This window comes from Malaclemys terrapin, chromosome 6, assembly GCF_027887155.1.
Source record: "Malaclemys terrapin pileata isolate rMalTer1 chromosome 6, rMalTer1.hap1, whole genome shotgun sequence".
NCBI classification, from domain to species: Eukaryota; Metazoa; Chordata; order Testudines; family Emydidae; genus Malaclemys; species Malaclemys terrapin.
The window spans coordinates 109,599,910-109,615,393 of NC_071510.1; the positions used below are offsets into that span (position 1 = coordinate 109,599,910).

Below are 15,484 nucleotides of genomic sequence, written 5' to 3' on the forward strand. Positions count from 1 at the left end.
AGTTGCAGCATATTTTTAAAATCTCATCTCTTTAGGTATTTATATTTGTAATTCATGCTACAATCTCTCCTGCATTCATTATGTATTAGAAATATCTTTAAAAATGAATTCATTTGTAATGGACAAAAAGTTATATAGAACTCGATAAAGTATAGTCATATAAAAGATTCCTAATCTTGAACTGCTGCACCTTGGGAAGTGGCTCATCTATATAAACCCATTCATCTGATCCTGGTTTAATTGGTGGTGGTCCTACAAGGGTGGGAGGAGGTAGATCTTCAGGTGTAGCTGGTGAAGATTTTTTCCCTGGTGATTTTCCTCGAACAGAGCCTTAAATATGAATGCACAATTAGTACCCTCAAATATATTTTACATAAGAATACATGGACCTAGACAGCTAAGATGCTTAGTTGCCGTCAAATAAAGTTTGCAGGTGTTCAAATGTGTCACCCCACAACCAATATATAGCTGAAGTCAGTAGTTTTGCAGCTATATAGTGATATTTTCCAGTTTAGCTTTTATTTTATTTGATTTGCCAAAAAAATTAGGTTTCCTAAAGCTCTGCTGTGGAAGAAATAGAAAGATAATGAAACAAGTTACTTACCATGTTAACAAAAAGTAAATGGTATTGTTACCATTATGACTGACAGTATAGGTACCATGATTTCAAGGTATCACCATGTAATTTCTGCTTGATGGTGCTTGAACACTGAAAATATTTACAGTTTCTATACAGCAGGACTGGGAAGAGCTGGAGTCACACTGAAATAATTTCTAGGACCAATAATCCTTTGAGGTTACCCCATGACTTCATGGCAAGATGCTGTTTTTAAATTCAATTAACCCTAGGCATTAGGGTTACTCAGAGTGCTTCATTTGATATACACGCTACTCTTAACTTTACATGTACTGCAAAGTACAAAGTAAAGCATAGGTCAGAACCCTGCAAGTGGGGATACACAACACATAGTCTGAAAGATTTCTAGCAAAAGGAAAATGAAAGAATGGGTACTTACAATCACTCTCACTACTGGATCACTTTCTAAATACTAGGTGTATTTAAATTGTTGAGGAATGAGAGAGAAATGGGCAAAAGGAGGGGCAGGAAGATGGTATGGGCAAGATTCAAAGGGGGAAGAAGAAGAATAAAAACAGAAAAATTAGATATATAGGAAAGGGGAAAGAAACAGGTGAATTTGGATCCAAACCCCGGCACTAAGGGGAAACTGAGAAGTATGGAAGGAGCAGAAAATGAGTGGTACAAGAACTGGGGGAAAGACCAAGGCAGATAAAGGAAGATAAAGTTAGTAAACTAAAGAGGGGGATCAGAAAAGATCATTCAAGAAGGGAGCTGGGGGGAGGGGGGAATCTAGTGGCCTGCAGGAAAATGTGGAAAACTACTTAAGAAAACCATCCATAGGAACTATAAATGCAGCAAGATTTGCAATTGTCACCTGCACTCCAGCCAAATAATTTTGCTCTGGGAGCAGTCAGACAAGAACATAAGGTATGGTAAAATAATATTGGCTATACTGAGTAGAGAATTGAATGGGTCATGTTGTGTACAATAAGCTCATTTAAAAATGCTATACAGTGGTCCCATTCTTTTTATTTAAATGTTTAGTGAAGACATATCTTGGTTCACTGCCTCATAGCTGTGACAAATCTGTACATTCAATAATAGCATAACTAGTATTCCCCAAAGGAACAGCTGCTTCTGAAAGTGCTGACTTAGTATGACAGAAAGCAGATAAGCTGATGACCAAATAAAGTACTCGAAGGATATCTGTACTAAACATTGTGATGTCCCTGTCAGTGCCCTAAAGCTCCATCCAGTGCTCCCTCACTTAATAGCCCTACACTCATACCTCTGCTTTGCTCACATCATCCCTCTAGCCTATGCAGCACCTCCAGACTCCAAGTGTGAAATCCTTGCTCCTCTCAAATCAATGGGAGTTTTGCTATTGACTTCAGTGGGGCCAGGCTTTCACGCCAAAGTGCACGCACATAAATGCAGAAGACGAAGCCAACCACTTGATTCCTTGGAAACATTTTATCCAATTATCTATCATGTGTGACATTTACAAGAATTCATGACGAAGTGGCTGAATCTCCCTTTGTTGGTATACTACACCAAACTGTCCATATCTCAGTGTGCCTTACATCCTAATTAACAGTTATCAACACTATCTTTAAAGAGAGGAGTGGAAGGTAAGTAAGAACTATACAACCTTATGTTAATTACCAAAACAGTAAAAAAAAAAAAAAAAAAATGTGTACTTCACCTGGTTTATTTGCTGCATCTTTTCCCTTGGGTACTTCATCTTTCATTACCTTTTTGTCCTTAAAGGATTCTGAATTTTTGGGTAGCTCTAAGGAAAGTTTTAAAAAAACCACAAAGACACACAACAGAGACACCTTTAAGATGCAGAGTTACCAGCATTAGAGAGAAATTGGTATATTAGTATGTTGATAATGAAAACTTGGTCTTTCCTGTATATACATTGCGCTGTCTCAGATGATGAGGGTACTAGCTCTGAGGTTAAACACAGGAAGGAAAGGCTGAAATTAATACTCAGTTACCTCAAGGAAGTAAATTATACCTGCAGGACAGCTCCTTTTGAACATTTTAGAACCTCTTCTCAAAGTATCTGTGAGAAGCTGTGAAACTGACTCATATAATTGGAAAAGGTAGACAGGCTGTTCAGAAGTTTGGGAAATACGCTCCATTATTTACTAGGAAATACGCTCTAGTTAATCTTTTTTGAAATACACTGAAAATATTTATTATTTCCCAGGATCTGTTCCAAACAGCTAAGAGCGAGCTCTATAAATAAGTTTGCTATGGCTGACAAACCTTTGGGTGATTTGGATTTTGCAGGCATAGGCTCCTTATCTTGAGAAGGAGATTCAGTTTCCTTATTTTTATCTGCTGGAACTGTTAGTGTCTCAGCTTGTGGCAAAGGGGTAGGAACTTCTTGCTTTTTCTCAGCTTCTTTTTTTTCCAGTTCTTTTCCTTCAACACAATTTCAATAAAACACATATAATCTGATAAAAGAGGTACTGTAAACATATTATTAATTTTGAACCAATAAATCTTGAAGATTATTCACTATTATATCTTATAAAATATCTGTGTGAACAACAAATATGTTTTTACTTTTGTTTTATGTATTTAAATGGATTAGCATTAAAAAAAAGCTACGTTTAAAATGGGTGCATCCATTTGCCTTTGCGCAAGCCGTATATTTATAGAGACTTGCTGAAAATATGCCCTTTAAAATTAAACATAACTTGACAATTTTTTCTCTCAGTTATACCAGTGTAAAACTAGAGCAACATCAATTAAGTTATTCCAAATTTATACTAGTGTGTCTGGAAACAGATTTTGGCCCAGGCTTACACAATCCATATATACATCAATACACACACAACAGCTGAACTACCACCAAAATTCCAACGTTGGTATTTTTGTGAGTTTGATCCAAAGCAAAGTTTTGCTATTTCTGCAAGTGAATATAGCTTTTCATGGGCAAAATAATAAAATTTCACCTAATGGGGGAAATCTGTTTGCCTCCGCAGTGTAATACGGGTCTTTGTCAATAAAATATATAGTTAGAAAATGTTTTTGTCTATATAAAAAAATTTGCAGTGAGAATGAAAAATGTGTCACTTTTCCACAAACCTGCAAAAGTATTATACCTTTCAGTGGCAGTGAGATTTTTTTAAGCTTCCTTCTGAATTATAAAGGCCCAACCATATATTTTAATATTAAAGTTTTCATATGAAAAACATAAATTCAAAAACTTACTTCTATTCTCTTTTTTAGCAATTTCCTCCAATAAGATTTCCTTTACCCTTTTACACAGAAGGTTCTTCTCTGTCTCACCATTAACTTTCACTAGAATATTTTGCTGTACTGAAAACCATTTCTCCAGTTTTGGCCAGTTGTCTAGAAAGCTCGCAATTCTGTGAAATCATATCAGTGTATAATTTTAAAATCAAAATGTTAAAACAAATGGTGAAAAATAAAATATTATTCCCAACCCAACAAACACATTTAATAGCATAGTGTCTAATCTAAATCTAATGCCAATCCTGGAGATATTCTGGATGCAGAACTCCCAGTGTAGATAAGGTCACAGGTTAAACTAATCTTCTGTTACATCATCACTAAAATCACTAATTATTAATATATGAATATAAACTAATTACAAATTTAAAAATGCAGATTGTTGTCCCTTTAAATTTGCTTGTTATACAAAATTAAATATTTAAAAATATAGTACTATTTTTGTATATAAAAATAAAAGAGAAAGATAAAAGAAAGCCCAATTTTGGAAATCTAATACCCTAGGCCAAATTTAGACACAACATGCATTTATGTATCATATAATATAAATATGTAAATAGCTGTTTTGATATGAATTTGAAAAATAATCTTTTCAAGACTTTGAAAAGTAGAGTATATGAATTATTATCTTTGGGAATCATTTATACTATACCAATAAATGAGGATACCTACTTCAGCAATTTCTTAAGGACATCCTTAACTTTAAGTACATGAACGGTGTCATTAGAAGTCAAATATACTCTGACTACTCTGTGCTTAAAATTAATGACATGCTTCAATACTCTGCTGAAGTAGAGCCTTACTGTATTAAATATAACAAACCTATGTTGTATCTGGTCCCTGACTAAGTCGATCTTCTCTCTTTCTTTGAGTTCAAGATCTGAAGCTTGATAATTGTCTTCCAGCTGAATCTGTGATGATCCTGATTTATCTGTTGAGTAGAAAATACCAGAGACTATTGAAAGAAGTTACTACATAGACTTGTTCTGTGTTCCTGTTAAAAAGTTTATCAAAATGAAAACATCGACTGGCTACTTCACTTCTTCATTTTTAAAACTGGCTCCATACATTCCACACAAAGGAGATGGTAATACAGTACTTTATTAGGAATATATTCTCATTAGGTTCCTGGGACTATGGCATTTACTGTCAAATTTTCAAAGTGCTTTAGCAGCACAATCCCTTTAAATGATTAAGAATTGCAAATCTAAAATTCTAAGGCCTTGTCGTCACTGCATTGTTAGCTCTAGTTGTAACTCAAGTTTTACCTTTAACCCACCCTCTGTTCACACATAAAAATCTCTAGCTAGAGTTAAATGGTGCTTTAAGCTCGAGCTAGCTGGCTTGATCTAGTTGGTTAAAGGGTATAGGTTGAAGCTCGAGTGATGTTGGTGTTTGAGCTAGTAACACATTAGGGATGCAGCAGCTCATGAAACAGCAACTCATCTACTGCTAATCCAATCACTCAGTGCTGCTAATCAGATCACTGTGCTTTCCCAGTGTGGCCATCTCACCCAGAGATAGGGTAGCCTGAGCGGAGTAACTCAAGTATACTAACTTCAGGTAACTATGGTAGTAAAGACAAGCCCTATGTCATTCTTTGGACGTTTAAGGGGCATTCTCCTTTGAATTTGGACAACATAGGTTCTCTTCAAGATAATATGTCCCTCCATAGCCCTGAGTGGAGTGTGGGGGTGGCCATTTGTTGCCCACGTTATCTTTGACTCTACTCTATAATACAATGTGCTTTGGCTATTTTGTCAAAAACAATTATTCCTGCATCCTCACAGGAGTAAATGAACATACATACTGAAGGCAGTGATCAGTGTGGGGAGTAGTGGTGCCACTTGCTCGGGTGTGCACCTTCCCTCTTCTCCCTTTTGCATCTCTCCTAGTTTTCAATCATTGCAATATGCAGCCCTCAGAGAACGATATTGTCTGCACATGCACAGTTAACTAGTCATAGTTCTGCACTTGCTGTATCCTATATTTTTTCTACTTGACACTTCATTAAATTATGTGAGATATTGCACATCAGCTGGTGCCAACATAATGCAGATATTAACAAATAAACAAACACGGCATTTTTTGGCTGCAGGCAGATCTCGAAAATTAGGGGGGAAAAAATCTACAATAGTTTGAAAGTACCTGCACTAATGATGCATAGTATCCATGAGATCTAGTGAGATTTAGAGAAATCTGTCAGTAATGATTTTTTGCTCCAATGAGTATAAGTTATTGTGAGACATTCTGGTAAATCTTGAGATAACTTCTGTAACTAGTGTGTGATTAGTATGTCATATATATTTAGCTATACACTATAGCAGGAGTATACAATCTGAAGTCAGAGGCCCAAAAGGAGCCTGAAAAATATTAAAATACAGCCAATAGCTTCCCTCTTTTTATAACTGCACATAGAGAACAAATCTGATGATGAATCTAAACAACACACAATTCCTATCCATCATCATGATCAGGGAAGATACAAGTAAATTTTTAAGAGTTTCTGGTATTTGTGATAAAAATTAAGTAAGTTTATATGTGATTTTACAATTCAGCCCACAAACTCCTCGCACATAACCAATCTGATCCTTGGTGTTGTAAAGATATGGCAACCAAGCAATACATTAATGACTTTGGCTCTCTTGGTGTCATAACTACTTTGTATTTCCCATTTTATCATGATATGGGTGTCACTAAGCTTTTTAAATATATGCAGTGAAGTATAACTCACCTTTCATGCCAGCCACGCGTTCCAGCACTGTGGTGTCTGAAATGTCTAATAACAGAGCAAAATCTAATGCAGGTGGGGATAAAGGGGGATCTTTTGGGGCTGCTGGGTCTGTAACTAGGGAGGGCTTTTTAGACTTCTCATCCTTTGTTTCTGCTTTGTCTGGATCACTTCCTGTAAGTGCTTTTTCAAGTAGTTTTGCCTGGTTTATTGTCATTGGAAATCCATCCATGACCCATCCCTTCTTCTGTGGTGTTCGTCTAAACATAAACAAGGAACTATAAACATGTAGAGAAACTACTTTAACTTAATATTAACATTTATAATAAAGAGTTTTTCCATAATTCTGTAATTTGAAATTAGGTAAAACAAAATATTATGACAATTCTATAAAATAACAATGTATGTCATTAAAATTAACACTAGAAATCAAAAGATTTTCCAAATAGAAAACCACAGAAAACAGGACTAAAAACAAACAAAACAAAAGGACTGCAATTTTCTGGAACAAACAGTGTGAGACTGATCTTTATACCATGAGAAAAGATGCCAATTTTCTGTTCTCTGCCAACATGTGGAACTACAGTAGTAAATAACAGATTTCTAGAGGGAGGTGCATGCCTTGATCAACTTGCCTATTAGTTCAGAGGAGGTAAAAACTATTCCACGAGTAGCTCCATCTATTTCTGTAGCACTACTCGCAGAATCAGGTATTATTCACCATGAGCAAGAATGGCAGTATCTACCCCTAAGAAACATATAATTATTTAGCATATAATTATGTTTGAAAGCAAACTACACTATTTCATACTTAATAGCCTCCACCATGATGTCAACTAGCAATTCATCAGGAATATTTGTTCCTTTCTTCAACAATTTCTCTGATGCTGCACCAAGACAGGCACGAACAGATAACTGTGAAAAAGAGCAGTTAAAAGGATATGTAGTACTAATATCATGTTCAGGAAGTTCAGAGCACTAATTGTTAAAGTGTATGCATTCCACTGCACACTTAAAACACGTATTCAATTACTAATAAAGGCAAGATCCTCAGCAGATGTAAACTGGCCTAGGATCTTGGTCATTACATGCAAAAATTAATGTTAGGCAATGTTAGGGTTGAAAAATGAAGCATTTAAAAAAATCAGGAAATTCAAAGTTAAGAGGCCTGATTTGGATCTCACTCTGGTTTTACACTGATGCAACTCTACTAGATTTGGATCTCACTCTGGTTTCACACTGATGTAACTCTACTAACTCCAATGAGCCCAGTCCTGATTTACACTAGTGTAAGATTATAATCAAGACTGAGGTTTTTATAGCAACATTTAATCTGGTTGGTGTCACCAGAGTCATGCTCTCTATAGGTCTTCAGGATATTCCCACATCCTGCTTGTTGAGTAAGGTACTACTTAGTATAAGGCTAACATAATCTAGCCCTAAGAAATAAACATTTTAATATTGGTAGGACCAATATAGTAACAAATTCTGGAAATGTTCTGGATATAGTAATAAGCAGATTTAAAAGCATGGGAAATATGCGATGAAGAGGTATTTGTGGATAATTCTGATGACACAGAGGACAAAGCCAACGCAGAAAACAAATCCAAATTTGTGTAGTTACTTTGAGTAAAGTTATAACTTTTCACATTTTATATAGAAATATGAGCCTGTGGCATGGTCCATAAATTAAAAATAATAAGAGAAAAGTGCACTATTAACCGGTTTTGTTTAATATACAGACATTTCATATATCTGTACATGGTGGAAGTCAAAGTCAGTTTACATACTTTGGATACTTCATCCTTACTCTCGCTGGACTTCATTTCTTGATGAGAAGATTCTTTTCTGCCAAGACCATTACCTAGCAATAACAAAACATCAGCAAATATTACTTTTATTACATTAACATGTATTATTATTCTTATGGATACATAATATTACAGAATATTTTTATTTAGTGAGTACTGTCAGGGTTCTCTACACTGGTCAGAACACGGGGGGAGGCACAAACTATCCCCAGGAGCTTGTTATCCATAATTATTTTACTATAACTTCGCCTTTTCAGTCTATTTATTTTTAAGAGAAAATCCATCAAATTCTTACTCACATGAATAGACTTTACTCCTGAGAACTGACTTCAATAGGGCAACTTGCATTAGTAAGGACTACACACAGGAGAAAGAGTTTTCAGGACTGTAAGCTTTTCAGGGCAGGATTCTTGTCTTCATACCTCTCTATAAAGCACCCAACATATTGTTGTCCCTCTCCAAATATAAAATAACTACTATTTTGTTTTTTTTTTCTCTCCTCCTCACACTATGTAATACCACAAATAGTCAGTGAGGAATATGGCTTAGTCCTGTAAACACTTCTGCATATGCTTGAGTTTACGCACACAGATAGTCTAATTGATTTCCATGAGATTACACATGTATCTGAAGTTAGGTATGTGTTCACAGGTTTGGGGGCTATGTCCATGACAAACTTCAGGTTTCAAACTTCAAACCGTTTTTGCCAGAGTCATATTCAAAAAAGGGAGGTTAAAATTTTCTGCCCAAGGGAATAGCCTATATTCAACCACCATATCCTAATAGAAGGAGGCTGAAAAAGTTTCAACCTCAGAGGTGAACATTTTGGAAAACTATGAGCATGTGGAAACAAGGGTCATAATGGGAACTTTTGCAAAGCATGAGCTGTAGTGGGCACTAACAAACACCTGCGAGAACATATAAGCAAAAAATCAGCAGGGGATGGAGGTATCCTCTTTTTTTCCATTCAAATCCAGCCATCAAAATTATTTCAAAAAATCTAATTAACTCTACACATTTTTACCTTTGGTTCCATCAAGTGATGTGCTCTTTGGCACTATTTCAGAAACCTGAGATGCTAAAGCTGAAGGCGGCTTCTTCAGGACCTTTTATAAATTAAACAATCACAAACCACATTTCTTAGTTTTCATAACATTAAGCAAGGATAGTTTTTGGATGTTTTAAAAGTATTTTATTGAATATTCAGTTATTTAAACATATATAAACTGATTGTCAGATGCATAACAGCAGAATAATCTATAGTAACAGTAAGAAAAAGTTACTAATGTCATCCTGGAATGATGAGTATAATTAGTATTTTGATATTGATGGTAACTTAAAAGCAAATGAAAAGTTGGGGATGGAGTGACAGGAAAGAGAGGGTTGTTATTTACTCATGATGCTACTCAAATTTAGGTAAACAGAGCAGGCTAGAAGGCAATGATCACTCTATTCACTATGGTCCTGGTCCTGTACCACTCAAGTCAGCGGGCATTTTGCCATTGACTTCAATGGAAGCAGGATCAGGCCTATATAAATCTAAGAATGGTTTGCAGTTGAGGTTGAAATCATCATTTTGTCACACTGCACAAAGGGAGTATTCTGGCATTTTCTCATATCCAAAGGGAGCACTCTTGCATGGCAACAGGGCCGGCTCTAGGCACCAGCAAAACAAGCTGGTGCTTGGGGTGGCACATTTTTAGGAGCGGCATGGCCGGCGCCAGAATGCCGCCCCTCCTGCCCCTAAAAATGTGCCCCGGCCACGCTAGCTCACTTCCGCTGCTGCCGCTTGCCTGCCACGGCACGTGAAACAGCTGGTTCGCGCGCCGCTGCTCACCCCCCTCCCAGGCTCTCAAACCTGGTAGGGAGGGGGAGATACCAAGCGGCCGCGGCGCGCAAAACAGCGGATTCACACGCAGCTGCTCCCCCTCCCTCCCAGGCTCTCAAACCTGGTAGGGAGGGGGAGATACCAAGCGGCCGCGGCGCGCAAAACAGCGGATTCACACGCGGCTGCTCCCCCTCCCTCCCAGGCTCTCAAACCTGGGAGGGAGGGGGAGATCCCGAGCGGCCGTGGCGTGCGAAACAGCTGATTTGCATGCTGCTCCCTCTCCCTCCCAGGTTTGAGAGCCTGGGAGGAGGAGGCAGGGCTGGGGATTTGAGGAAGAGGCAGAGTTGAAGCAGGGCTGGGGATGGGGTAAGAATAAAACGGGGGAGGGAGAGCGGCCAAAATTGTTTTTGCTTGGGGCAGCAAAAATCCTAGAGCCGGCCCTGCATGGCAATAACACATTAATCTACAGTTCTATAGATGGGGCTGATTTTCTCTTCCAGTATGAGGTTAAGCTATTTTTCTGTCACTGCAGTTCTCAAAAATAATCTCTTTCTTCAGTGATTCAAGATTTTAGTGCATTAATATAATAAAGGATGAGCGGGTCTGTACTCCTTTCCATGCCTATATTCAGTGTAAGGTTCCTCCTACTTAACAGAGCATCCTAATGTGGGATTATTACTAGGCAGCTTCACACCATGTGGACTAACAAGACTTTCTTATAGGCAGGACTGGTATCACCACCTGTTACTAAGGTTGCCCGACACTCCTCATTATCAGCCTTTTTTCAGTTTCTTATAACTTTTCCAAACTTTAACTATTTGGGCTGAAATTTTCTATGCTTGGTGTATTTGGGAAAATTTCAGACAAAAGGGTTCAGATGTTTCCAAGACTGAGGTTAAGGAAATATACGTTGTGTGGCCCATTTAAAAAAATTATGGTGATCTGTTCTTTGAAATGGTCTGGCATCCTCATGCTTTGGAGCAGGGACTTGAAATCTAGAAGAGAGGTGACCTTTGTAAGTGGGACGGACCTTTTTCCATCCCCGTGACAATCTACCTAAAATTAGCCAAATTATAAGCCTTTGAAAAATTACCTGTTCACGTGTGCTCAGTAGAGACTTGCTAGAGCTTAACAGTTAAAACTCCAGAATACTCCCTCCTCTCTGAGCATGCTTGAGCCTCTCACAATCCCAGTGCTGACCAGACTGCGCATGTGCCATCACCACAGAACAACGGAGCATGCTACAAGGCTATCGAGGTACTTTCCCTGTAACTGCTGCTCTGGGTCAGCATAATAGGGCTGGGGCCTGGAACTGACAGCAAGGAAGCTGTATCTCCTGTGCTCTTTATGACCCCCCTGCTGGTACCCAGGCAGAAGGGGAGCAGGAAGGAGTCTGCTTTGAATATAGAGGGGATAAAGCTGGACATGGGGAAATAAAGGGAGTAGATTGGGACAAGGCGTCTGGTGATGATAAATAGAACGCCAAAAGAACACTATTAAGGTGTCAAAGCCAACCCCTCAAAAGTTAGGAAATGTCAGAATTAAGGTTGCCTGTGCAAGTCTTCTATACCTGACTCATCTCAAAGAAGAGGAAGGAACATGACTAATATACTTTTCCCCTAACTTGCTCCGCTGTTCCTTATAACAGTTAAATCTGAAATGAAACTTGCACTTACTTCATTTTGTTTCCCAGAACCCTCTGCTTCTCGTGGAATCAAGCTGCTTTCACTTTTAATTTCACTCTCATGGAAAGCTTTGATGCTGTCCTGGACCAGAGTATCAATAGACAATACCTGAATGTTGCAAGCTAATAGACAGAAACGTTATTGTGATAGGTTTCCATTTTGGAAAGAATGTAAAGAGATTATTAAATGCAATTAAATTAATTCTGACAAGGCAGCTTTATTAAATGCAATGCACACTTCTTTTGGTTTGGGTTTTTATTGGAGTTTGTTCCCACCGACACTACACTGCAGCCTGTACAATGTACATTGGTAACTGCAATTAGTCTGTTGGCCATTTTATAACCATCTACAGAGAAGTTCTGTGAAAACATTTATCACAGTTCTTTACTTAAATTCTGAAGCAGTAAAGTTATGAGGTACAATGAATTAACAATACACTTTTACATTCAGGAACTTTTCATTTTACTTTGAAAGGTGGAGAATAAATTACATGGAGCCAGACCTTGCAAGTTCTGATGCATCTGAGGCACCTATCTTGCAACGAGCTCTGCACAGGTGCAGGGATCTAACCACAAAGAGCTCATTGTAGGACTGGGGCTTAAAAAAGTATAAACAAACAAACACAAAATAAAAAAGTCTACAGAAAAAAAACCTTCTACCTTCTTCCAAGAACTTTACACAGGTGCTTTTTCCACTAAAAAGCTTTCCTAAAACACATCCCTGGATAGGAAACGGAGGAAATACAGGTGGTGGGGGTTCAGGCATTGGAGGGTAGACAATGTCCATCAATCTATGAACCACATGACCCAATATATTATTATTAGGTGGAGGTTTGCTTCCACTGTGCTCTTCAGGTGGGCACCACTCCCCTACCATACTCTGTATCAAAAACAAATCAGAGAATAATTTGTGACTATGCCTTGTATTTCATCTTTTAAAAGATAAAGACACAAATAAATATTTTGCACTGCTAGAATGCTGTATTTCATCCAAAGATATCACGGGGCTTTACAAACATTATTAATTAAAACTCATTAAAACCTATTTGAGATAGGCATGTATTATTTTACGCATTTTACAGACCAGTAAACTCATTTTTATCTGTTTTACAGAGAAATTAAATAATTTGACTAATGCAATAAACAAGTCAATGGCAGAGTTAGGAGCAGAACTCAGGAGTCCTGACTTCAGCCCCCTACTTTAAACATTAGACAACACTGCTTCCCTGTTACCAAAAACCAACATCTAGCTAAAACGTTCAGTAACACATTGTAAATTATTTGATTTATTTCATAGGCATTTAGTTAAAAAACTAAATTACATAATATTTTAAGGGAGGATAATAACCATGAGAAATGTGGGCCAGGTCTATACTTCAAACTTTTGCTGGCACAGCTACATCAATCAAGGGAGTGATGAGGTATAATATCTGATCAACAGCTGTGCTGGCAGAAGTGCCTAGCATAGATGCAGTTACACGGGCAAAACTGCATTCCTGCGACTTGTGAGAGGAGAGAGGGCTGGAATAATCAATACTGGCAAAAGCATAGTTTTGCTGGTATGAGCTGTGTCCAAACTAGGAGCACTTTGTTGTTACAGTATATTAGTATAGCTATACCAGCAAAGCACTCCTAGTGTTGACCCAGATGTAGTTGATACTAACAAAAGAAAAGCAGAACATTTTATTAGGGTTGGATAATTCTAACTCTCTAAAAAGACTTATTGAGAAGACAGGCCATTAAACAGCTTCAAGCGGACAAGTTTTGGCTTCCAACAACCTGGGCTAGATTCACGTTTGTAATCTAAAAGTTAAACACTTAATTACCAATCTTTTATGTAATCCAGTTCTCCCTCTGAGCACTACTGAAAGACACAGTATGTATTCAATCACACTACAGGTAAAATATAAAGTTATTTTTTGTACGTCTGTTAACAAATAGATGTTTCACACTCTTCAAATATAAACTTGATTTGTGCTTACTTATTTTCACATGGAGCATCCCATGGAAACTGTAACTACATGTGATTACATATAACTATATTATTAGTGTAAATTAAAATGTTGCCTATTTTTTAAACAGCAAAACTTATTTTGAGCTATAAAATGTGCCCTCTAACATATCTCAGGGCAGGTAAAAATGTATGAGAGGAGACAGGATCAACTTACTTGAGCTCTAAGGGAATATCGACAGTGCAGCTAGGAGAATGCCTCTCAGCCCAAGTAGACAGACATGTTAGCTCCTCTTGAGCTCATGTGCTAAAAATAGCAGCATGGACATTGTAGCACGGGTGGCAGCACAGGCTAGCCACCCAAGTACCAGCCTGCCTGACTGCCTGGGTCCGAGTTCACGTGGCTAGCCTATGCCACCAAAACATCCATACAGCTATTTTTTAGCACACTAGATTGAGCAGAGCTAGCACATGTCTGTCTACCGGGCTGGGAAGCATGCTCCCAGCTGCAGTGTAGACACACCCCATCAGACAAGGGGGAAAAGTGAATTCCATACTGCATGGACTCTCCATTAAGATCACTCAGTCACCAATTTTCTGGCCTTTAAATCTAAGGACTATTAGCTTGTGTGTCTCTGCTGACCTAAATGGTCATGATGCCTCACAGGGGAAAGGCAGCCTGGTCTACATTACACAGTTAGGTCAACGTAAGGCAGCTTACATCGACCTAATTATGTCAGAGTACACACTACACCCACCGATGCAAGTGTCCTACTACACCAACATAATAACTCCACCTCCACGAGAGGCATAGGGCTGTCAGTATAGGTAGGGGGAGACAGTGTCTGCCTAGATATTGCGTTACTTACATCGGCTGTTGGCTGTCTTGTCAAGAAAGCAAGGCAGGGAGAGCCCAGCCCCCAGCTCTCCGCTCCCAGCTGGGCTGCACCCACCCCGCTCCCTGCTGGGTTGCTGCCCAGAGGCTCCCCGCTCAGGGACCCAAGAAGCCCAGGTGGCTGCCTCACGCCCAGCTGTGAGTGGGGATTTGAGAGCTGGGGGTGCAGTTGGGTTCCTGGCAGGGAGCTGTGTGAAACAGAGTCCTGGCTCTCAGCCACCAACACTGCCCCTCAAGTCAGTGGAAGTACTCCTAGTGAGGACACACACCACCGACAGAAGGAGGATAATGTGGACATCAGCCACCGCGCTGGCTTTAAGTCAACCTAAAATAGGTCGACTTAAGTCTGTAGTGCAGACACGCCCACCGTCTTTCAGACAGCCAGGACCCAAGTCTTATAGGGATATACAGATCAAAGTCAGTACCTTGAATTGCACCTGGAAGTTAACTGAAATTCCATGTAGATCTAAATTTTTAAGGACATAAGAATGGCCATACTGGATCAGACCCAGTATCCTGTCTTCCAATAGTGGCCAATGCTAGGTGCCCCAGAGGGAATGAACAGAACAGGTAATCAGCAATCCATCCCATTGCACATTTCCAGCTTCTGGCAAACAGAGGCTAGGGCCACCATCCCTGCCCATGCTGGCTAATAGCCATTTATAGATCTATCATCCATGAATTTATCTAGTTCTTTTTTAAACCCCGTTATAGGTCTTGGCCTTCACAAC

General features: G+C 38.7%; 1 protein-coding gene across 1 annotated transcript in view; it reads right to left on the minus strand.

The window, feature by feature from the left end:
- SPEF2 (sperm flagellar 2) overlaps positions 1 to 15,484 on the minus strand; it is a 103,732-nt gene that overhangs the window by 45,947 nt on the left and 42,301 nt on the right. The window contains exons 11-21 of the mRNA XM_054032996.1: positions 12,568 to 12,787; positions 11,900 to 12,030; positions 9,420 to 9,501; positions 8,375 to 8,448; positions 7,396 to 7,499; positions 6,588 to 6,844; positions 4,676 to 4,784; positions 3,812 to 3,969; positions 2,858 to 3,016; positions 2,286 to 2,372; positions 191 to 330 (exon numbers count right to left, since the gene is read on the minus strand). Coding sequence (XP_053888971.1) covers positions 191 to 330; positions 2,286 to 2,372; positions 2,858 to 3,016; positions 3,812 to 3,969; positions 4,676 to 4,784; positions 6,588 to 6,844; positions 7,396 to 7,499; positions 8,375 to 8,448; positions 9,420 to 9,501; positions 11,900 to 12,030; positions 12,568 to 12,787 — 1,521 coding nt within the window. The remainder of the gene's footprint in view (positions 1 to 190; positions 331 to 2,285; positions 2,373 to 2,857; positions 3,017 to 3,811; positions 3,970 to 4,675; positions 4,785 to 6,587; positions 6,845 to 7,395; positions 7,500 to 8,374; positions 8,449 to 9,419; positions 9,502 to 11,899; positions 12,031 to 12,567; positions 12,788 to 15,484) is intronic.